Raw genomic sequence first — 25,252 nt, 5'->3', positions numbered from 1 at the left:
GTGCATCTTTTAGGCTGGCTCTGATAACCTATTTCTGCAAATTCCATTAGTGGACACAAGAGCAGTAATGATGTCATGGTATTATAAGCCTCCAAGTATTTGTAGGTTACATGTTAGTCCTTCATTATCATAGAAACACAGAACTGTTCTGGCTGGAAACGACCTCTAAGGTCATTGAGTCCAACCATTAACCTAAGACCACCATGGCCACTAAACCATGTCCCAAAGAGCCATCGTGTCCACACATTTTCTTGAAGACTTCCAGGGACAAACTTGGTAACCAAACTCGCTGCTCTCAAATGTGTCCCAAACCCGCAGTTTGTAAGCTCAGAAGGTTATCTCAAAGCTTAACACTTATTTATGTGAAGTCAGTGGCTCTGACAGTGCTCCCATCTGCTAGGAGGATCAGGTTTTCCCACTGTTTTGGACAAATCATTTCTTGCGCCCTCCATTTTTTTTCCCATACCTACTGCCACAGGTCACCCTAACAGCTTCTTTCTCTTTCCGCTTCTTGCCCTTGTTTGAACTCCTTCTCAAGGGAGCCCTATAAGAATATTAGAAAACATCAGGAAACATATTTGAAATATTACTTTTAGTCCTTTTTAATGACAAAAAAGATCAAAAAAAGTTATTTGAAAGAAGAAAATGCTTACCCAAGATCTGCAAGCTTTCGCTTTAGCTTTTCTGTATGCCCTATAGCAGGGCCAGTTGTTCTTGCTGCCTGAGCACATGTGGCACCATCTAGGACATATTTGTACATGGAAGAATGTACATCATTATTATTATTATTATTTTTAATTAGTACTGATTGCTATTCCGCTTGCCAGAATAGTTTGTGTATCTTCTGCTGATCAGACATGCATGCCTATACACCTGTGTGAGCACACCTGGATTCTTCTTGTTTTTAAGATGATGGTGTGAGGAGGAATAAAAATCAAGAACTACTTTCACAATCATAGAATTGTAGAATGGTCAGGGTTGGAAGGGACCTCCAAAAGGTCATCTGGTTCAAGTCCCTCTGCAGAAAGCAGGGGGATCCTCAACTAGGTAAGGTTGCTGAAAATGCACCTGAGGAAAGTCTAACTGAAGGAAACAGAAAGTTCACCTTGGTTGAGTTTTAATGTTCTAGGGCACAAAAGAGGCCCAGCTAAACATTCCAGGGAATTCAGTTTTAAATTCAGCAGTAGCCACTTCAGTTTGCTGTTAGGGAATTCATTTGGTGTGTGTGCTTCACTTCTAAATTACTCCTGAAATGCTTGCTTAATCTTTGGACCCAAGACTACCTTTTATGACAGACATGCTAGGTCATAGTTATCTGTTCAGCTTCAACATCTTTGTTACCATAAACATTTAACTGGAAATCCAATCATTCTGAATTAAAAAAAAAAAGAAAGAAAAATTAAAGTATCTTGGTTCATAAATTTGCCCTCAGATGCCAATCAGTTTATGATCTCTTCCACAAACACTGTTAAAACCTCAAGAGGAAACAGCCTGCACTACCTATAAAGTGAAAACAATGAATCTGAGTCTGCAAAATGCTGTGAAATCCAGATGGAAGATGAGAAAGCGCACAGCAGCTGAAAAATTCAGACACAGCTTCTGTGATTCTTAAATGTAGCAAGTGTCCCCAGATACTGTAGAGGCAGCAAATAAAGGTCAGTCATTCGTGTCACTTGTGGTTTGGTGGCTTTTGCAACATGACCTGAGAGGTACAGTGACTTTTAACTGAAAGCACTGCTGGGTTTGTGAATTTCTGGCATAAGAAGCCCTCAGAATTAACTCAAAATCCCCCAGAGCTATCCCAGGGCAGTCAACCCTGTGCACGGAACTTTGTACACTGCTTTGTGGGTAATTGAGCAAGTTTTCATTCAGCTAAAAAAAGTCAGTGCTCAACTGGTTCATAAATCCTGGAAAAGCAGGAAAAGAAGGCTCCTGCAACACCCACACTCTTAAAGCCACACAACTTCTACCAACACAAGTCCTGATTTAAAGAAAAACAACGTTCAGGAACAACTGACCAGTAACCTCGTGTCAAAAAAAGCAATCAAAAGCCAAGTGCTAGGAAGAGTGACAAAAGCAAGGTGAAGTCTCCTGAGAAGAAGGCTGTTCCCTAGGGAGGCTGAGGAAAACTTCAGGCAATGCACATCAACCCTACACTGTGCACACTCCTCTCCTGTCTCCTCTTTCACCTTTAATCTGTATTTCTCATTTAACCATTCTCAATTTTGCCATTTTAAAGAATGAAAGTCATAATGTTTATTTTCACACCAGCTAGTCACAGGCAAGTGTGGCTTAGGGGCCAGTGGTGGGCTTCTTGGGGAGCTCTTCACAAAAGGGAACGACACAAACACAGGCACCACTGGCAGTCCCATGTTCACACCCTTATTTTTACTGGCAGAACTCAAGCATTCATTAATTACACAATTAAAACCAACACAGACCAGCCATTTCAGAACCTCTATCAAAACCCCAGTATATATTAACTTCTCCTCAATTCAACACAGCTTCCTGAAACTGCTTTCTAGGAAGCTGAGTGAAAGCCCTGCATGAAAATGCAGAAAACCCCCCAAATCAATTTCAAGTCTCTTCAACCACACAAACAAAAATCCCCAACAAATTGTCCTTGGCAGTCAACTTAAAAAAGCCAAAGTTTGTTAGGAACCTCCCCAGACCCATTCCTGCAGTTCTCACTTACAAACAACTGTTATGATATATTTTAGTTTACTGAAGTACATCTTAACATAAAATAGTGACTGGCAAAGAATGCTGGAGTTGTGTAAAGGGCAAATTCTGACTTTACAAGGACCTAAAACTAAGGACTCAGTGTTCTGTGCCATTACTGTACTCTTAATTCATGTAACAAACTACTCAGATGGACCTGAGCTAGGCAGAATTTAAAAGAATCTGAATTAACTAAATAGAATTTGAAGAATGTAAATTCCCTAAATAGAATTTAAAGAATCTGATTTAACTACACAGAATTTAAGGAATCACAATTAACTGAATAGAATTTAAAGACTCATAATTAACTACAGAGAATTTCAACAATCTGAATTAACTAGAGAATGTAAAGAATCTGAATTAACTGAACAGAATTTAAGGAATTAAATACATAACAATGTGGCAAATTCTCCACCAAATTACTTGATTCTTTTTTTGTTGTTGTTGCAAATGTAGAGTCTCCAGACACTAACCTCTTGTTTCATCTAGACTATGCAGTCTCTCAGCAATTAAAAGCGACAATCTGCTCTTCTTGCTTTACGCTCCTCTCCTCACCCTCCAAAGAAAGCATCTAGCAGTGCCAAAATCACATGATTCGAGTAAGGGCACTGTGTTAAGTGTGTTTCTAATACAGAAATGCCCCATTTGGGCTTTTTAAAACAAAATAAAGATTCTCTTAAAAGCAGCTTCTCCCTTTTTGGTGAGTTCTAAGAACCCACCAAATCTTCACCTTTTCCTGTTAATTCTAAGAAATAAAAAGGGGATTGGGGGGGCAAAGGAAGCAATTCCTGATCTCATTTTAAGCTTTGTCCTTCTTTTGTATCATCACACAAGGAATTTTTTGACTGCCAGGTAGACAAAAGAAGCTATAAGGTGCTGGTTTCCTAGGTGGCAAGGTCTTGCTACACAGTAAAGTTCATAAAGTAGATATAGGTGAGCAAAATGATGCATCAATGTAGTTCAAAAAATAAGTTAATACCTTTGTCCTGTAAAATATTCCTGCCAGCTGGGTGATGCAAAGGAGATGCCTCGGAGCTGTGCCCAGATTTGGAAGGAGAGGAAAGTGGAGTGTCTCCCTGAGCTGGCAGGGAAAGGACATCTCCTTTGTGCTGTTGTCCTTCTTCTTGGTTTTCAGTTAAGTTGTCAAGTGAGATTGCTGCACTGCTAGCCACGGGGGACAGGGAGGAAGCACCAGAATCTGATGCTGGTGAGGATGGTCTCATGCATAAGGGCAGTGGTGGTTTTGAAATGTGCATGGGACTACTGTAATTGTTTGACGGCTGTTGACACAAGAGATTATAAAGCAGGTTATACCATTTAGTAACCAACCAGAGCAAGGTGTACTCTGAACATGCAATTCTTTTATTCATTAGGCCTTCTATTTGTATGAAATGCTTTAGCAGCTCATGCCATTACCTTCTGACACCACACGCTGTGGTGTTTATTGGTATTTGGGTTCAGACCTTAGTCAGAACAGGACAAAACAGTAAGTGATTATCACATCATTTTCATTAACAAATTAACAGAGAGAGAAATGCACAATCCAAGTTCCTTTTAGACTCCTGCACAAATGAAAGGCTCCACTCTGCATTATAAAGCACACCTAGATCAGAAAGCCCAGGTTACCTGTTAAAAAAGCAACACAACAAAACCAAAAGCCTGGGTGTGCTGGCTCAAAGGAGACCAGACTTGCACATCACTCAAGGACATTCACAGCATACAGGCCACAGAGAAATAAATACTGCCTGTGCTACACTGACAGGACAAAGACAGAGGAGGAAATGACTTAGAGGGACAATCTAGCACTCCATGGGAAGCCTGGAAGAAAGGGGAGAGTCCTTCTCACCTTTCGTTCCAGGCTGTCCTCTCCATCCGTTGAACTGATGCTATCATACAGCCTCGTTCTGGAAGGCCTCTGCCGCTTGTTCTTCACTGAAAGCTGAGCTCGATTCTTCAGAGCTTTGGAGTCCAGCCTCTCTGTTTCTGGCACTGCTTCATTGAAATCTGTATGGACACAGGATTTGAAGCTATTTAGAAGAAGAATCTTTCATTGCTTTTCCCTAAGACAGGACCTGCAATGGCAAGTAGCTGCACTTTGCATGCTTTGCTTGCTCCTGCATCTTCAGAGCTGCTAAAAGTACATATGCAAAAAAAAAAGATATTTGCATAAACTATTAGTAAGTTTAATAACCTGTAACAACCCATGACACTTACTCACTTCCATTTCATAGAATCACAGAATGGCTTAGGCTGGAAGGGACCTGAGAGATAATCTAACTCCAACCCTCCTGCCATGGGTAGGGACACCTCTCAACTAGGCTTGGCTGCTCAAGGTCTCATCCAAAATGGCCTTGAACACCTCCACGGAGGGGGTATCCCCAACCACTCTGGGCAACCTGTTTCAGTCTTACCACCCTCCTACTGAAGAACTTCTGCCTAAGATCCAGTCTAAACCTATTCTCTCTCAGCTTAAAACCATTCCCCCTAGTCCTGCAGCTAGACACCCTTATGAAAAGTCCCTCTCTGGCTTTCCTGGGACTCTATCTTGGCACTAGATACTGAACTTTGGAAAAGTAACAACATCCCTGTATTATTATTTAGCTCATATCCTAAAAAATAACCATGTTGTTTACATCAACATACATCTTTTACAGAAACACAAATCAATACAATTAAAGAGTATTCCCTGAAAATAAACCAAACAGTTTCAGAACAAATGCGAGGCCTTGATACTTACTTTTAAATTGGTCTTAAAGCTTCAATGATTGTTTGCTGCTACCCTTACCTACAGTCATGCTGGATAAAGCTATATCTAAACGGAAAGTTCAACATATTCATGAGGTGTTTCCATTTAACTATAGTCTACATCTACATTTGGTTAAAACAAACCTTGGCTTAAGCCATCCAGGCAGGACACTTGCTTAGTATCTAGATTTTCCACTGGATCTCCTCTAGAAACTTCTCCAAAAGATGTCTGCCTTTCAAAAATGTTGTTGTTATTGTTAACCTGGCTCCCATTTTGCTTCATTAGCCTGAAAACTTCTGCTTCCAAGTCTTGTATCTGAAAGAAACACAACACGGTGTCACCCATAACACATGCACAGAGCTGTTAGAGACTTTTTTTTTAGGTATGTTAGCTATATTTTTTCCAGAATATCAGACAGAAATGTCTCAGTGTGGGAGCAAATCCTACTCACACGAGCCTGTAAGCCTTGAACCTCCACAAGGTGTGCTTTCTCCAAGTCTTCTAGTTTCTTTCGTTCAGCTTCCTGGCGCTTGATGAAGTCAAGCTCTCTTAGGGAACAATACAAAACAAAGATGTATTTGCTGTCATCGAAGCAATGATGTTCAAACAGAAAATAAAACCTTCTGATGTATCACAGAATCACTGAAACATTCAGGTTGGAAAAGACCCTCAGGGTCTCCAAGTCCAATTGATAACCCTTCTCTACAAGCTTCACCCCTAAACCATATCCCCAAGCACCACCTCCGAACAGCCTTTAAACACATCTAGGGTTGGTGACTGAACCACCTCCCTGTGCAGCCCATTCCAATGCCTGACCATTCTTTCCCTGAATTTTTTTTTCTAATGTCCAGTCTAAACCTACCCAGTCATAGCTTGAGGTCATTCCCTCTTGTTCTATCACTAATTACCTGGGAGAAGAGACCAGCACCAGCCTTTCTACAGTGTCCTTTCAGGTAATCATTGGAGGTTTTCAGGAGAAGACTTGATGGGGTGCTTGGTGCCATGGGTTAGTTGTTTAGGTGGTGTTGGATTGGTTGATGGGTTGGATGCGATGATCTTGAAGGTCTCTTCCAACCTGGTTTATTCTATGTATGTATGTATTCTATGTATGTAATTGTAAACAGCAATGAGGTCTCTCCTCAGCCTCCTCTTTTTCAAACTACAGAGCCCCAGCTTCTTCAGTCGCTCCTCATATATCTTAATCTATGCATCAGGAAAATCTGTCCTTAACAATTTATTGCCAGCCTAATAAGCATGAAACTGCAATTAGGTCAAAACCCTAAGCTTAGACTAAGTGAATGTGCTAAGTGAAGATGTAAAAATGGCAAGAGGACAGGCTGGGGGAGCTGGAGCTCTTTAGCTTGGAACAGAGGAGCCTGAGGGGTGCCCTCATTCATGTTGATAAAGATGTGCAGAGCAGTGTCAGGAGGAGAGAGCCAGGCTCTGCTCAGGGATGTCCAATGACAGGACAAGGGGCTTTGGGTGCAAGCTGGAGCAGAGGAGGTTCCACGTGAACAGAAGGAAAATCTTTTTCATTCTGAGGGTGCCAGAGCCCTGGAGCAAGCTGCCCAGAGAGGTTGTGGAGTCTCCTTCTCTGGAGACATTCAAAACCTGCCTGGATGCCTTCCTGTGTGACCTGCCCTAGGAGATCCTGCTCTGGCAGGGGTGTTGGACTGGATGGTATTTTGAGGTCCCTCCCAACCCCTACCATTGTGTGATTCTGTGATAAACTAATACTCAAACACTACTAACATCTTTCCATAATAAACAGCCTGTATTTTTCAGGGGGAAAAAAAGAGAGAGAGAGAAAAGCAGTGTTCACCCTACTGGTGTTTAATAATGGGTTTCCTATTTCAAAACATATGACAGACATGTTTCCTATCTGGCCACTAAGTCATTTTCTGGTCCTGGTGCAGCTGCTTACTTTTGCTGAAAATCCTTGATTAATTTCTTTGCCTTGTTGTATTTCTTCTCCAGAGCCTGATACTGGCTTTGCGTCTCCTTGAGGTGCTCATTCACCGTGTGACACAGGGTTTGTGCCTCAATCCAATAACTCTCTAATTTCATCATCCTCTCCTTATTCTCCTCAATGTTCTGCTGGAGTTGGGTCTTCTCTAATTCCCACCTCACCTTCTCATTCTCAGCAGCCTGCAGCTGAACAAAAGAGCAGAGATGAACTCAGTAAAAAAGCTGCTAAGTGCTTCCTAATAGTTTAGGATTAATTCAAACATGGTGAGCAGTGAAAATCAGTGAATTAATAACTAGAGTAGTAACATGTGAGCAGTGAAAAGAGCATTCCAGGACTATGAAAACAGGTTGATACAGGCTGATTCTTCCTCACCAAACAAAGCAGAGCCTTTACTTTGTGTTCCTGGTTTAAAGAAAATGTCAATAGTGGAGTACTCAAGGCAAACTCCAGGGTTAATCTGTCAGCACTGGGGATGGCTTTTGCTCTGTGCATGTTGCTCAGGTATTGCAAAGCATTTATGAAAGTTCATAAAACGATGGAATTTCTTATTTTAGGAGCAATGTGATTTCCAGGTTCTGTATTTGATTTAAGAGCAACTTAGAACACACTACCAAAAAAACCAGCAACTGCATCTAATGTAACTATCTGCTTTTTTTTAACCCAAATTAGAAACTCTAATGAATTCTCCCCATGTTTTGTTTTATGCCATAATCTTCCTTAACCTCCAAAGCCAAACAAAAGAGGTTGGAGCACAATTCAAAATTTATCATTGGGTTGTTACCTGATTATTTTTTTCCATTTAAGCAAGCACAAACTTTTGCATCCAATACTGCAACTATGCCGGAACTATGACAAGGCCAGAGGCAACCTGGTAGAAATATATTACTCTTGATTTCTTTAAACTTGCTGGTGAGGAGTTAACATGAAAAAGAAAATATGCCCTTGCTGCTGAAGATCCAAAAAGAAGAATTCTGTCCAATATAGCAGCATTGCTCAACTCTAAAACCAGTGTGGTTCCACTGCTAGTTCCACTATTTGGCACCAGTGAAGCCCAACGACTTTTTTCAAGTCAGGGCTTGGAATCCAAGGCTTCCTTAAAGGAATCCAGGGCTTCCAATCCAGGCTTCCTCAAAGAAGCATGGATTTTACTGCTGAGCTTGTAGTAAGAATTAGCTCCTTTGCTGTATTTGGGTTTTTTTGGGTTAGGCTTCTTGCTTCCCAATCAGAGCTAGCTGCAGGCTTCAATGTTCAGGGGAGGATAAGGGTAGGGTTGTTCAGCAGCTTGTTTATTTTAGGTCCCAGAATTCATAATAAGAATTAAAACAAATAGAAACAATGCCTTAACATCCCTGTTTACTTATCAAGATTGTTTAATTTGCTCTAGGCAGCTCTGCTAGATGATACACACACAAGGACAAGAACTTGTTTGCACATTTATTAGTAATACACCTAAACCAGGCACATTTTCTTCAGCTCTAATGAAAACACTAGGTAAAAAATCCATCAGGAAGGGGCTCGTGAACCCTCATCTTACAAATGCATTTGCTCACACCCACACATTGCTGCCATCAAGGCAATGGGGCTCGGCACAATCCCAAGGGAGTGACCCTTTGCCTCTCATTGCTAGCACGCAACTGGAAAGCAGAGCAAGGAAAGATTGCTGATTTTCTGAGCTGCAACAGTCCTGCTGAAATTGCCCTTGCATCGACGGCTTGCACTTTGCATTCGTTTTTAACAACAACATTTGATAAACATTATACAAAACACATGGTGAGTCCAAACATGGCTGAGGTACAATTTTCTCCTTCTCTTCTGATTTCCTTTGTCATGTACTCAGAGAGAAGGATGTCATTATAAAACCTGATATTACTTAACAACTGGAGCAGCAGTTGACTTCCCAGAAAGTTTACCTCAGTATAAAAAACACAATTCCTTTTTATTGCCAATTCAGTCTAACTAGCAACTGATTATGAGAGAATGTTTTCTGCTAAACTGGTAAGCTTTTTCCTTTCTAGAATATAATTTTAAGACAACTGCAACAATATGAAACAGAACATTTTCTGCTGTATATAGAAAGTAATTTATCTTCAATACCTTTCAATAAATCAGGGTTTTCTAAATGATGTCAATAAAAGGAACATAGTGTTAAATAGGATATTTTACCATCCCTGGTAAACTAAAATCCTACTAAGTTAAGACTTAAATATTCAAGCCAAGTAGAATTTTAAAACCTGAGAAACTGCATTAGAATTGTAAAACTAGAAATCTGCCATTTAGTCATTATGATACCCCCTAAAATGTACGTTCAACTGAAACTACACAAGTTGGCAGTTGCTCTTAATAGCAGCACTTAAGATTTTGCTTGAAACTCTGAATAGAGCACATACACCAAGACAAGATTTAGCTGAGCCATTGTGCTTCTCAATCACCCTTTAATAAGGATGTTGACTTCTCCACCCACATAGATACAAGTCTTCAGCTCTGATTTTTGCAGGAGAGGAACAAAACCAGCGTGTATTAACCATATATTGATTCTTACCTTTGTCTTCAGCTTCTGAATTTCAGCTTCTGTAACTGCATGTTTGATTTGCAACTAAAATTGAAAATATAAAATAAACAAGTGAAGTCACAGAGAGAACTCCAGCATTTTTAAAGCCTGTGCTGCAAGTTGAATACCTTATTACACAGCAGAAGGCCTTGAAGAGTGCTGCAGTGCAGTAGATTGTAAATTAAAATGTCTAGCTTGCAAAATGACTCAGTCTGTGCAACCTAATTAAAGATAGGATGCTGTCTAACCACTCATAATTTCAAATCAGAACATCCAATCTGTTTAGCAAAACCAAATGTCTTATGCTTTAGAAAAAAAAGAAAGAAAAAAAAATAAGAAGAAAAAGATGTTATCCTGCTGGGCTCTGCTCTGATCTGAACGTGAGATATGTCCCAGTGCTGCCAGGAAGTCCCACTGCACTGATTAAAGCAAGCATGTTACAAAAAGCAAATATGGAAATAAGTGATTTAACAACTTGAGAAGTCAGGAAAACCTTGAGGGAAGATTCCACACATTTATTTCAAACCCCCCCCCCGAAAAAAGAAGGTAAACTGATGCTACCCTTCTCCACCATTAGCTGGAGTGATTCTGCTCAAGCTGGCTGAGCTCAATTGAGGGCAGTTCCACAGGGAAATTGAAAAACAGAGCTGGCACTGGAGCAGACCAAATGATTGCAAAGAGATGAACAGCCCAGGGAAGTGTTTTGAAGGCTGGAGTCACATTACCAAGCAGCATCTCACACTAACATTAGGTTTGTGCAGGAAAAAAAGGTTGGTGTGAGGACCTGGCATCCACCTGCACACTTCCCGGAGGCATTTCTTTTGGACTAACCTACATTAGTCTGATCCTGTGGAGTGAATAGTCATTAGTGGAGTGAATAGTCATTAGTGGAGTGAATACTCATTAGCTCTTGGAGCGTGTTAGGCGATGTCCTGAAACATCTTTAGTTTCACTGTAAATTTGCAGGCTCCAAGAACACAAAATCAGAGTGGTGGGGGCTGGAAAGGACCTCGGGAGATCAGAGTTCAACTCCCCTGCTACAGCAGATTCACCTACAGCAAAAACATTTCCAGGTGGGTTTTGAAAATCTCCAGATGAGACTCCACTGCCTCCCAGGCAGCCTGCTCCAGGGCTCCAGCACCTTCACATTAAAGGATTTTTTGATAAGTTCAAGTGGTACTAGTTTGTGCCCATTGCCCCTTGTCCTATCACTGGGCACTAGTGAAAAGAGCCCAGCCCCATCCTCTTGCCTCCACCCTTTAAATATTGATCAGCATTGAGAAGATTCCCTCTGAGGCTGCTCTTTTCCAGGCTAAACAGCCCCAGGTCTCTCAGTTTCTCCTAACAAGAGAGGTGCCCCAGTCCCCTCATCATCTTTATGGTCCTCCATTGGACTCTCCCCAGTAGTTCCCTGGTTCTCCTGGACTGGGGAGTACAGAACTGGACACAAAACTCTGAAGGACAAATCAAACCATAGCTTCAACAGCTGATCCAAATGGAAATGGTCATGCACACAAACTCAATAGTGGTTTGCATCACCAATCCCTACTGCTTCATTATGTAAAGCAGGCAAGCATGGACAACCTTCTGACAGGTCCCACAACCTTACACTTAAAGCACTGTTCAATCTGAATCAGTGACCTGACCGTGCTGAGGGCAAGGGCATAGCCTGAGTTACAGCTTGGGCTGGAGGAGTGGAGCAGGACAAAGCCTTCATCTATTTTTCATGAAGACCAGGAATAGTTACCTACAAACATGTTTTACAGGGGGGTTATTTTCCCTCACAAGACTAACAACAGCCTTTGGGAACAGTTTGTGTTGAGCTAATGGAGTACATGAGGGAGCTGCACTCAACCAGAAATTATCACCTCTGGTGAAGCAATGGCAACATTCTTGAAGACTAGGCTGTTAGTAAAAAAATGTACAAACAACTCAAAAAAGAATTTCTGGAGAAGAGGAGAGAGGAGCAATTTTCAAAACACCAGGAACCATCAGAGAGTTGCTTGGCACAAGCAGTTTTGAGAAAAGCTTCTTTTGAAATCCCCTTTTTGTGGGGCCTCCTGAATGCACTTTTTGTGGCAGCACAGGAAATAAAGGCATGCTCTCAGATGCAGCTTGGTTTGCAAATCAGCTTTAACTGATCTAGTGAATAACTGCAGTCCTTTCTGGTAGAGAAATACTGAAAGGAAGGAAGGAAGGAAGGAATAAAGGAGACACCGATGCAGCCAGTTCCACCTGAGGAACACTTTAAGATCTTCCTTCTCTCACGCCTTTCTTGGTCACCATCTCCAGAGAAGACTCTAAGCAATTCTTGTCTCCAGGATCATCTTACACTCACTCACTTACACTCACTGTTTGACTTTGCACTGACAAGTGTGAGGAACCTTCCAGTGCTCAGTGACAGCAGCTCTAAGATTTCCCTTCAAATGCAAGCAGTCACTGACTGTACCAGCTAGCAAAAATATGGAAAACATGGAGGCTCACCAGCCATGCCAGCAGGTGAACCATACATGGGGTCAGACTGAACCTACCCTCAGCATGCAGCTAACCCATGGACCACATGGGCTTCCTGAAGAAGAGCCATATGAGCGCAAGGCTACTGGGCCAGGCTGGAGAGACAACAGTGCAGGTGGGAGCAGGGATCTCAGCAGCCCTGGAGGTGGTGCTAACAGGACGAAGTGGCCAGTGGTGCTATTCCACCTAGCAGACCAGGAAGGCCAGTAGGATATATACCTTTTTGTAACTATGTATAATAGAGGAAACTATGGAGATACTTTAATTAGCATTTGCAAGAGGTTACTTACAACTTCTGAGTTCACTCAATCCAGCCTCTGATCTGCAACTTTCAGATCATTCCGTTTCTGTTAGTAGTGAAAAATTACAGAATAACCATCTCAGCATGCTGTGGTGCTTAGAAAGTGCCCAGGTCTTTGCTTAGTTCTGCTACCTCATTGTTTTGGAGTGAGATTAGAATCAGGGGAAGAATGGATGAGCTAGACTTGGCTCCTTTGCAGAGATCATAATGAAATCAAAAAGCCAAGACTCAAAGTCTTAGGCTATCTCCTTACAGACCTTTCCTAGCTCTTCTAAAACCCACAAGCAGTACTTAATCAGCTCATTATTACACACAGGCAGACTCCACTTTTTGGATAAATGACAATCAGCTGAGGTACAGATGGTTTGAACAGTTATTTTCATACTCTCTTTTATTAAGTTAAAAATGAGTACTGAGCACCCAGTCAGATCATTGAATCATTATATGGTACAGCAGATCTCACTGAGGCAGAAGATAAAAGAGACTTTTTTATTGAAGGTATGTAGCTGGACATCTCATTTCTTTTCATTTTTTCCCCCTCTCTTTGAAAAAGAACCAATTCTGCTTGCAGAACAGACGAGAAATACTAACACATTTACCAGTTAGACTGAACAACAGGCAAGGTCACTTGTTTGGCAAGCAAATTTGGACTCCATAATTAACAACCTTTAAGTCAATTTACTAATAGGGGAGAAAAAAATCCCTTACTCCACATCCCATACAATGCCAGAAATTCTTGGCAGATACTATTTTGCATTTTTATGTTTTCTAAGCCAACATATAACTGTGAAGGCTTCATTTGAACAAAAGCATTTTGAACAATTTTTGGCACTTTTCCTTTTCAATGAGGTCTTGAAAAGCTGATTAATTTTCTCCAGAACAATGAAACTTTTTATCAAAAGATATAGATAGAAAATGGATTGAATTCATCTCTCAATGAATTCATTGAATTCATCTGCAGAAGGTAGAATGGGATGAAAAGCCAGCAAATGGTAAAATAGCCAGAGTACACTAGGAAAGGAAGTACCCAGTGGAATCTAATAATCTCCATAAAAAAATGTGTAGTCATTATATATATTTTGCATGTTTATGTAATGATATAGATTCTGAAATCATGGAATGGTAGGGGTTGGAAGGGACCTCTGGAGATACCCAGTCCCACTGCCCTGCCAAAGCAGGGTCATCTAGGGCAGGTCACAGGAACACATCCAGATGGGTCTTTAAATTCTTCAGAGAAAGAGATTCCACAACCCCTTTGGGCAGCTTGGTCTAGGGCTCCAGCACCCTCCCACCACCAAAGAAGTGTCTCTTCATTTTGAGGTAGAACCTCCTAGGTTCCAGTTTGTTTCCATTTCCCCTCATCCTGTCACAGGACACCACTGAAAATAGCCTAGTCCCTTTTTCTTGACACCCACCCTTCAGCTATTTGTAACCACTGATCAGATCTTCAAGATGAGGGACAGGACTGATCTGTGAGCACAACAGGAGAGAGGGAAAGCAACTGAAGATTTTGCAGGCTTATATGCATTTTGCAGTACTACACTACTACCACTAATCTATTTTTGCACATATTTCATTAAGGCATTAAATAAAATGCCTAAGTCTTACATACGATGTCCCTTCTCCCTACAGATTTTGTCCCTCTTCAATCACCACAGCTATAACAAAGCTTCTAGCTCTTTCTCTCAAAGCAGTTCAGGAAACTCAGTCCCATTTTTATCTGTTTTAGAGACAGGGAAAGTAAATTTGCAGAAAGATAGTGATTCCCCCAGCAATGCCCATCTCTCTCCTGACTTTCGTTCCAAAAGCAAGGCACTTCAGCTAAGGCTGCTCTCTAAAGTACATGAGCACATTTTTTCATGGCAAAGAGTGAATTCAACTAATTAGGTCAAACTATTATGCTTAAAGATTATGTCCAACCCACTTGTTTAATACTTTCAATAATCTCTGGAGTAAGAACAAGAAAGTACAGTTATTCTTTAAATACAATGCCAGAAAAACACTGTGTGGGCTTGTGCAGCGTGATTGTGAACAAGTCCTCCAGTGTTGAAGGAATTCAGGGCAAATACCAAGAAAAATACATGTACTCACTCTGGCAGCCAACAAAATGCAGCTGTGTGCTGTTAAATACAACCAGGGAAACAAAAGTAGAGTGCTTGTAACAGTGGTACTGCGTGGGCTAGAGAAAAAGAGTCCACTCTTGTGCAGGAGCACTGAATGTTTCTTCTCAGGCACTCATCTGCACTTAAAGTGAAGGATCCCCAAGAGGAGATCTTCAGCTCATCTCTTCTACACCAGTGTTTTGAGGGATTTACAACAATAGCTTCAAATCAGTTTGGACATGCTTAAGCATGGCAATAACCCAATGTACTCAAGCAGAGTTTGGCAGTTAATTCATCCACAGGTCAGTGTCTTGCTCATCACTGCAGCACTGCTTTGCGTGGCCTTGGTATGCTGGCACAATCAGAATGGCAGCACGTTCCCATTGCTTTGAAAAACTATCACAATGTATGATGAAAAGATAGCCTGAATTTGAAATATGGAATGAGAAAATCATTTAAGTACAGTAAAAATCTTTCAGAAGATGATGATGAATAACAGGAACCATGCAAAGGCTGAAAAGAGAAGGACTGGTTGCTCATTGATTACTTTCCATACATTACTCTCTCACTGGAGAGTAGTAACAACATGTGTTTATAGGAGACAACATATCAGGTTTGAGTGGAGGGAAGAGGAGAAGGGAAGAAGGATAAAAGCAGAGCCTCTGTATTTAAAAACTCCTTTCTGGACACAGATCCTGCTGCTCAAATCTCCTATGAGGTTTTGGCTACTTTCACCTCTCCTATCTTCCTGTATTTAAAAAGAAAATTGTTCTTTTTTGGAATCACTCAGCCCATTACTGTGGACTTAAGATATATCAAACTGTTCCATGTTTTTAATTGCAGCAACTTTCAGGAAAGCTTAGAACTAAACTGCATCAAAAGCACAGCCTAAAATACAGCAGAAAGGTTTCTCAGTACTTTGGTATACGTTAAGTTATATGAAGTTAATGACTGCAATGAACACCACTGACACAAGTCCCAGTTAGTACTGGTGGATGCTATACACTGTACCCACAGAGCTTGGTAAAACACCTGTTTGAAATATGCCTGCTTCCTCAGCAGAGCTTTCCCAGTCTTTCTAAACACGTGGCCAAAGACATGACACTGCTGTACACTGAGGAGTTGCTGCATTTGCTGTTGGGTTTTCCTCAACAGTTTTGATTGAAATCTTAGGATACAAAAAAAAACACCCAAAAACCCAACCTCCAAACAAACAAAACCAAACAACAACAAAAAAGGGCACTGTGTCTTCCTGGTCAAAAATACAAACTAAGTGCTGAGACGGAATAGCTTCAGTGCTGAAAACTTCCACCTGAAAGCTGATGCTAAAAGAGCTCTGAAGAACAGCCCCACTTCTTTTCAGCAGAACTTTCTCAGTAATTCAAAAGTACTGAGTATACAAACAGCTAGAAATCAGCTTTATAATCTAACTCTGGTGAGATACTTTAGGACTATTTTCTAATCCATCACTTACCTCTTTGAATTTGTGAGCAAGCTTGTTGGTGTCCACATCACTGGGGGAGAACATGTCATCGTTTTCAGGGAGATCAAACACCTCAATAGCCATGTCACCTCCTGGAAGGACAGGTCCCATGTCTTCATCTTCTTCATCTGTAGCATATTCCCCTGTCTTAATTTTACAGCATTTAAAACATTTCAGTTATCCTCTTATTGTTAGGTAGAAACTGTTCAAAAGAGTAATGAAGCTACTCTGCAAACACACAATCCTGCAGACAGAGAAGTTTCTCTTTTACTTTAACTGCAATGCTTAAAAATTCTACCAGACAACCTACAACTCCACAGCAGTATTTCAGAACTTTAAGAGAGCGGAGAAAATATTGTCTTAAGCACAAAGAATTGAGTGCTTTTAGTCTTTTGTAACACATTTTACTTAAGGAAGTAATTCTCCAGTGATAGTCCACATTGTATTCGAAAATCCATTGGTTTTGCTCTTTATCAACAACCTCATGGTAGAAAAGTGACTTGCACCTTCAGTAAGGAGATGCTTCAAGCTATAAACAGAAAATGCAGGTGGTTTGTTGGGTAACTTGTGGGATGTGAGCAACTATCTGACAAAATAGAATGTAAAAAATCCTAAGGTAAATCAGTATTTCAAGATTAAACAGAACTATAGTACTGAAAAGAAAACGACTGCAATGTTCAACCCCAAGCTGCCTAGACAATGGTTTACACACAAACCTGGGCAGCGTGATCTAGTTGAAGGTGTCCCTGCTCACTGCACAGGGGTTGGACAAGATGACCTTTGAGACTGAAAATCCAATGCAATCTGTGAAGCTGTGAATCCAACCTAAACCTTCCCTGGTACAACTTGAGGCCACTTCCTCTCCTCCTGTCACTTTATACTAGGGAGAAGAGACCAATGCCAAAGATATGAAGGATTAAATAATAGAATTTAATCATAAAATGGTTTTGGTTGGAAAGGACCTTAAGATCCTTCAATCCAACCATTACATAACTCCACCAAGTCTGGGGCTAAACCATGTCACTCAGCACCACGTATCTACATCTTTTCAAGACCTCCAGGGATGGGGATTCAAACTCCCTGGGAAGCTTGTTCCAGTGTTGAAGAACTCTTCTAGTCAAGAAGTTTCTTCTCATATTCAACCTAAACCTCCCCTGGTGCAACTTGAGGCCATTTCCTCTCATCCTGGCACTAGGGAGAAGAGACCAACACCCACATACATGAGTTAGATCAGGCAAATATTCAAACACAGGCAATATTCTACTGGCCTCAGGAGTTGGAATGTTTGAAGAGAGACACCAGGCAGCTTACAATGAACACAAAGGAAAATGTTGCTTGAAATTGTAGATGATAAGTGTCGATGGGCAGTCATTTCTGCTGCAATTACTGCAGAAAGTAGTCATCAAAGGCAAGCAGTGCCGTTTGCTCAGGTAACCAAGCCAGCAGGATGACACAAACACATTACAGAACACAGAAATAAACAGGACTTTTGCTTTTGTCTTCCAAAGAAAGGGATCTGATCTTGTCACCACATGAAACACAAATTACAGCTTCAAAAGAACCAAGGAGTGCTGCTGTAAGGAGATCTATGTCATAAGCTGTCATATTTGACCTGAAAAAAAAATTGTCTCTGCTGACTTTTGTTTCACATGAAACCAAGAGAAGGTTGCTCAGACCCAGTGCCACAAAGCTAGATTGAGGAATTCAATGTTTTACAAGGTACAGACAAATGTTATTTTGCTTGGAAATAACACTGCCTTGTAAGGTAACACTTGAAGTAGCTGCCTGAGGTTCCTTGCAGTATATTTTTTCCTAGCTGAAAAAAAAAAAGATGTTTTTATCCTCAGTAACCACTGAAAACTTCCATGCTCCTGAAGGAAAACTTTGGATTCTTCAGTCTGGATTGGTGAGCGAGACTCATGCATTTAAAAGACCTATTTCACATTTCAGCAGCACCTAGGGCTTGAGCTTATCCCTTCCACAGCAGCAGCTTTGGAAATCAGCCATCCCATTCTGCTATCACAGCCAATAGCATAGAATGATCTTCATAAACATCAACTGCAATTTCCCACTTCAAAAGGGAAAATATGTTACTCAGGTTGTTTAACTGTCTTCTCGAGTCTTGAAATAGGTTTGTTGCTCCCAAGCAGAAAGAAGGAGCAGCAAGGATAGTGCATGGCATTTGTACAGTAAATGAGGTTTCCTTCATGGTTACTCATGTAGTAAATTATCTTCCCCACCAAATAAGTGTCATGGAACATTCCTACAAGGCAATGGAATGAGAAGTCAGAGCAGACCACCAAATGTCTCTTTAATCTGGCATGACCCAAGTCCAGTGCACACTGGCTGGCAGAAGGTGAAACTGCCTCAATAATGCTGCTCTGTGAAAGAACCTGGATCCTTCTGCAAAAGCAAGGTGCTGCTTGAGCTATGACGAAGACTGTCCAAAACTGAAGAAATACAGCAAGATAAACCAGCAGGACCTGCACTTGCCTGGCACATGCTCTCTTCCTGGAGTTTGACCAGCTCTACCACACACAGCCATCTGCAGTGACTCCTGGACTCAAACACACATCCAGAAACCTGTCATGATATTGCTGTCTTTGTGGGAAGCTCTCTGAGGCTCAGAATTTGGTGGTCTCAATGCAGGGCTGAATAAAGTGAATTTTCTTGTATATTTATACAACACTGCAGCTCAAGATCTGCTACCAGATTTTAAGCGCTGCATGAAAATGAACAGGACAGTTTGACAGCTCTGAGACTGAGCAACTCCTGCATAATTTACCTCAGCACCAAACTCCTTAGGCTGGCAATCCCAATATTCCTCAACTTCATGTAGCCAGAAATATCACTTTTGAGGAAATGGACTCAAAAAGGTAGGATTTTTTTGGGGGGGTGTGTGTCTATTTGTGGATATTCGTTCAGACAGTGTAAACTGAGATTTTCTTACCCAAAAGATGCCCTACTTTTTAAGGTCAAAGAATGCAGGGCTAGCACTGGGGTCTGGCACACAGCAATGTAAACCCAGCCACATTTGTCCTCAGAGAGCAAGGTGAGCTCAAAGTAGCAATGCTCATATTTGACAGCAAGTAGAGCAGAAGTGTTTGCGGTGACCAAAAATATCTTTGAACCGCATCTAATGTGCATCAGATCACAGCCTCCACCATGTCAGCTGTCTGGGAGTGGTGCAAGTTATGCGAGTTTACAGGGATGGCAAAATTGAGTGACCAAAAAAAATAAACTCAGAAATCTTGCAGGTTCCCAATAAAATCTACTGCTGGTAAGTCTCTTAAGAAAAGGGACATGCTTCATTAACTACAACCCAGTCATCTAGCCTAAGAATAAGTTTTAGCACCTCATAGCCCTCACGCTTGCACACAAACATGCACACACGCACCCCCAAAAGAGGTGAGTGTAACTTTTATTTACAATCATAGAATCACAGAGTGGTTTGAGTTGTAAGGGACCTTAAAGACCACATAATTCCAACATCCCTGCTATGGGGTGAGGGTTGAACTAGAAGTTGGATTGAGATTAGCCATCAGAAAGCAACCATTCCCCATGAGGGTGGCGAGACACTGGAACAGGTTGCCCAGAGAAGTTGTGGAAGCTCCAAGTCTGGTAGTGTTCAAAAAAGTGGCTGAGGCCTTGAGCAAGCTGGTAGGAGATGCCCTTGCCCATGGCAGGGGGTTGGAACTGGATGCTCTTGAAGGTCCCTTCTAATCTAAACCATTCTATGATTCTATGATTTATAGGTCAGCAGGTAAGACTTTATTTATTTATATGAGTTAAATATGCACATATGATAGGATTTATTCTGAAACATATTAAAGTACTTTAATTTTTAGTATCAGTGGACATCAAAGCAAATGATAGCATCACTGGAGCTAGACAGGACTTTTTCCTCCATCTTTTGGGACACTTCTGACTGTTCTGACCTACTGCTAGTTTAAAGCAGGTTTCAAAATCCAATTGTATCCCAATTTTATCTCAGAGTTGTTGTTTTTTCTCTGTGTCACTTTTTAGAAGCCTTGTCTCAGTACCTAAGGGAAAACTAAAGTGAAATAAACACATGGCAGGAATTCTCTGTCTCCCCTTCTCTGTCACCTCTTTCCACTAATAAAATGTAAAGCTTGGCTCAGGACTAATCCCAGGAGTCTGGTATTTCAAATAGTGTTATCCCAGATAATGTGACTGAAGGCAGCATGCCTGGGCTATGTGGAATTGGTTTGCTACAACTGCCTTTCACCCAGCAGCTAATTTAGGGAGTAACACAGACAGTGGTATCTGAAAAAAATCATTAATCTTCCTAAATATCACAGAATTGAAGAACGGCAGGGGTTGGAATGGACCTCTGCAGATCATCCAGTCCAAGCCCCTGCCAGAGCAGCTTCACCTCCATCAATACGAAACGTCTTGGTATTTAGGCGTATTAGGAGTTTCAAGCAAATGGAAAGAATTCACGGAAAAATTACTGTATAAAGTTGCTGGTTCCAAATCCTTTGTATTGGGACATTGGGTGCTACTGGAAAACATCAATACATGATACAGACAAGGCATATTCATTCCTAATCCTGGGGAATACCTGTTCACACAGAAAGCAAACAGTGTGTGGATGGAGGGGGTCTGTCCTGGAACTTCCAGAACATTTCTGAATGATCTGAATGAAGCAAAATATCAGTCCTTCCAAGGGGAAAAAAAAGACAAGGGGTGATGGGTAAAAGTTACTGCTGGGGAGATTCCAAGAAGGTAACCTCTGAGTGAGAATTAAAAGTAAGGAATTAGGAATAGAAAACAGACCACTGAAAAACACCAAATAATGAGACCCTGGACAGCCTTACCTTGTCATCATCTGCATCATACTGTGCGTAGTGCTGCTCCAGCAGCTCTCTCTGGCGGCGTTCCTGCTCCAGAGTCTGGCTGATCAGCTGCGCCACCTCACTCACCTGGCCTGGCTTTTCTCGGCCAATGACAAACCTGAACAGCAGGGAAAACAAAGGTTACTCCTCTTGTTTTACTAACGATCTACATGTTAAGACACGCCTTGTAGAGGTGGGTAGCCTTTGTCTTCGAAGACAAAGTGTGCTCTCTGGATGGCATCTGTGCAGCCCTAGGAGGGTTTGGACCACAACAGTACTTACAGGGGCACGGGATAAGAAGAAGTGATGACTGAAGCCTTCATTCCAGATTTCAATACAAAGGCTTCTCTGAGTTTGAACTTTACAGACACAGACCAGGTCACTTCTTAAAAAGATTAGTGATCACTTCTATTCCCTTCAGGAGCAAGGTACAGAAGCCTACAGAAGACCTGATACACAGTAAGAGCACAGACACACTTCTGGCAGCTTGTAATGAAAGCAATATGCTACAGAGCAACCTCCTTCTCCACCCTGACCTAGAAGATCACAGAATCACAGACTGGTAGGGGTTGGAAAGGACTTCTGAAGATCATAGAGTACACCCCCACTTCTAGAGCAGGGTCACCCAGAGTAAATCACACAGGAACACATCCAGGAGGGGTTTGAATGCCTTCAGAGAAGGAGACTCCACAACCTCCCTGGGCAGTCTGGTCCAGTGCTCTGCTATCCTTAAACCAGCCTTCCTCCTCTCTAGAATAGAGAATCCACTTACAGGTTTTTCAGTCTAACAGACACTATTTCCCCTCATTTTAAGATGCCTTTAAATCCTTCTTTGATTTCATCAACTTGTGTTGCTAAGGAGCATTTTCCTCCAGCATCAGCTACTGCTGAACACTGGGAGCACATTTCTCTGGCTTAACAAAAGACAAGGGAAGTGCCCCTTTCTTGATAGAGACTTACAAGGCTGCCTCCCAGTCTTGCTTTCAGCAGTTCAAAATTGGCTTGGATGATAATAGTTTGTTCAGCACAGTAGCATGACTGAAATTAAGTATTTTGCTATTTATAGTACTTAAAACACACACCCATTAAACAGTATCAGCACACTGTAAACTACTGAGAAAAACACAATTTAAAGACGTCAAGCTGAAGGAATGTTTTTCCTAGCAGGTCAGAAAGACAATTAGGTAATTACAGGTGAAACAAGTATTGTGCAGAGCTGAAAAGCATGATCAGGTGAGAGAGATACTGCATAAAGTAAATCATTTGTTTCCACAACACCTGGTTCACAGAGTCTCAGAATCCCAGCTTGGTGGGGGTTGGAAGGCCCCTCTGGAGATCATCCAGTCCAGCCCACGGTCATCCAGAGAAGAATCACATTCAGGTGGTTTGGAATGTCTCCAGAGAAGGAGATTTCATAACCTCTCTGGGCAACCTGCTCCAGGGCTCTGCCACTCTCAAAGTAAGCAAATTTTTCCTCATGTTTAAGTGAAAATGATGAATTCACTATTGGAATGAGAGGTAGAATTGTGCATTATATCCTAAGGAAGAAAATTATTTTCATTAGTGCTGCCTATCGCTGTTAAAGTCCCTTGGGATTTGGCATCTATGTGGATGCCAGCTTTCCCTGAGTGGATGACCCCGAGTCCATTTCCTATGCCAAACAGTTCGTCAGGCTCTATGAAGTCAGGCAATACAGAAAATAATACAAGGTGGAGTTTATTTCAACAGTATCAAAACACCCATATCAGTAACCACCGCCAAAAGGATAAGAAAGGTGAGAATGAGCAAGTCCATCTGAAATGACAACACGAGATGCTCTGAAAATAATGTGCAAGGAAGGATCTTAGTTTAAAAGCATTTATAGAAAACACAGCAGAAAGTAGAACAAAGCCAAGGAAATACCATCAAGCATTTTAATCCTGATCAAAACAGATGACAGTCTGGCACTCAGACCCTGGTATTACAAAATGTGACATTGGTCCTCAGTCATGATAAAGACCTTGGGCTGAAAGCAAAAGAGTGTTTCCTCATGGCCCCAGAAGTTCATCTGTTCTGAAGACTGACTCATACTCAGATCCTGTTTCCTCTGAATTTTAATTTCAGAGCCAAGTATTGCAAAGATTAACCCAGACATGTTTGCAGTCTCAGCTGGGGGGGGACAATGAACTTCTGATACTACTACACAAAGTGAAAAAGGATTCAACCCATATTTGTTTCACATTTGTCTCCTCTAATGTAAAAACAAATTAAAAGAAAAGATGGAAAAAAGTAACTTCTATTTCAAACAAACATTTTAAGCAACATTATCCATCACTGTACTGTGTATAGGTAGTAAGGAGAGCATCATGTTTGTAAATGTGAGGGAGATAACCAGTGCAGTAAACTATGGAACCACACAAAGGGATGCAAATATCATAGAATCATAAAACAAACCGGGTTGGAAGAGACCTTTAAAGGTCATTTAGTCCAGCCCCCCTGCAGCCAGCAGGGACATCCCCAACTAGATCAGGTTGCTCAGAGCCCCATCAAGCCTGGCCTTGAATGTCTCCCGGGATGAGGCCTCCACCACCTCCCTGGCAACCTGCTGCAGTGTTGTACCACCCTCATAGTAAAGCACTTCTGCCTGATGTCCAATATCGTTATTCCCTCCTGCCCTATGGCTGGTAATTCATCTTCCATGGGAAACAGGAGACTCAAAATAGTTGAAACAATCATTCTTGTACACTAAAAACCCTAGAAGTTACAATCTGTAAATCCTGGTAACTCCTGATTACTTCGGAGTGGTTTTAACACCTTAGACTCTAATGCATGAAGGTTTTCACACAGATAAACAAGTTGAGGCAGGGCCATTTCCAAGTTTAGCTAAGAAAGTAAAACCTTATCAGATTAATTTTTCTTCTTATGCCAAAGCCACTCACAGTTTATAGTGAAGTGATTTTCAAGGCTTAAATCATACATCAGAATGAAGTTCCTTAATGATACCTACAGCTGTTAGATGATACACAAATGAAAGCCTCAAAGAAACGACACAGTTTAAAGCAAATGTTTTCCAGGGAGAGGCAAAGAATGTTTTATTTTCCTATGCTTTAAAGTGAGACATTTCCACTGTGTGAAAATAAATGTTTAGAAACATTCAAGCTATGACTGATGTCACTTACAGACAAAGAATTGTACATCTGTACAGTGACAGTTGTTACAAACTAAAGTAAGCATTTGGGCACCTTATATTCCAGGATCTTCACAACACTACTCTGCATATGTTTACTTCTAACTAAAATGAGCCCTAAGATCATAGAATTAAAAATCACAGAATGGTTTGGGTTGGAAGGGACCTTAAAGATCATCTAGTTCCAGCCCTTCTGCCATGGGCAGAGACACATTCCAGTAGACCGGGTTACTCAAGGCCCCAACTAACCTGACCTTCAACACCTGCAGGGAGAGGACATCCACAACCTCCTTGGGAAACCTGTTCCAGTCGCTCACCGCCCTCACTGGGAAGAATTTTTTCCTAATATCCAGTCTAAATCTTCCTTCTTCCAGCTACAGTGAGGGTGGTGAGACACTGGAACAGGTTATCCAGGGAGGTTGTGGATGCCCCCTCCTTGGAGGTGTTCCAAGGTCAGGTTGGTTGGGGCCTTGAGCAACCTGGTCCAGTGGAAGGTGCCCCTGCCCATGATGTGGGGAGGTTGGAGTAGATGATCTTTAAGGTCCCTTCCAACCCAAACCATTCTATGAATCTTGCTTCATCTCCCCAACTAGTCACCCCATCATAGAGGGATAGATTAGTCAAGCATGATTTCCCCTTGGTGAATCCATGCTGACTACTCCTGGTAACCATTTCTTCCATGTGCTTAGATAATCTAGTTCCAACCCCCTGCCATGGGGAGAGACACTTTCCAGTAGCCCACGTTGCTCAAAGCCCTACCCAACCTGATCCAGTAAATTATAAATAGATAATTTAAAGACAGATTAACAAGTATTTCTGTCTGAAAGCCACAAAGCAAAGGCA

General features: G+C 41.5%; 1 protein-coding gene across 1 annotated transcript in view; it reads right to left on the bottom strand.

Annotated features, from left to right (window-relative positions):
• The window catches only part of PPP1R9A (protein phosphatase 1 regulatory subunit 9A), a 140,582-nt gene that overhangs the window by 14,238 nt on the left and 101,092 nt on the right, over positions 1-25,252 (bottom strand). The window contains exons 6-15 of the mRNA XM_054161097.1: positions 21,226-21,361; positions 16,376-16,531; positions 9,976-10,029; positions 7,392-7,621; positions 5,919-6,015; positions 5,611-5,782; positions 4,568-4,725; positions 3,701-4,001; positions 654-741; positions 467-544 (exon numbers count right to left, since the gene is read on the bottom strand). Of these exons, the coding sequence (XP_054017072.1) occupies positions 467-544; positions 654-741; positions 3,701-4,001; positions 4,568-4,725; positions 5,611-5,782; positions 5,919-6,015; positions 7,392-7,621; positions 9,976-10,029; positions 16,376-16,531; positions 21,226-21,361 (1,470 nt within the window). The remainder of the gene's footprint in view (positions 1-466; positions 545-653; positions 742-3,700; positions 4,002-4,567; positions 4,726-5,610; positions 5,783-5,918; positions 6,016-7,391; positions 7,622-9,975; positions 10,030-16,375; positions 16,532-21,225; positions 21,362-25,252) is intronic.

This window comes from Dryobates pubescens, chromosome 4 (assembly GCF_014839835.1).
Source record: "Dryobates pubescens isolate bDryPub1 chromosome 4, bDryPub1.pri, whole genome shotgun sequence".
NCBI classification, from domain to species: Eukaryota; Metazoa; Chordata; class Aves; order Piciformes; family Picidae; genus Dryobates; species Dryobates pubescens.
Note: the sequence above shows the minus strand (reverse complement) of the source record. Positions and strands in the feature narration are given on the sequence as shown.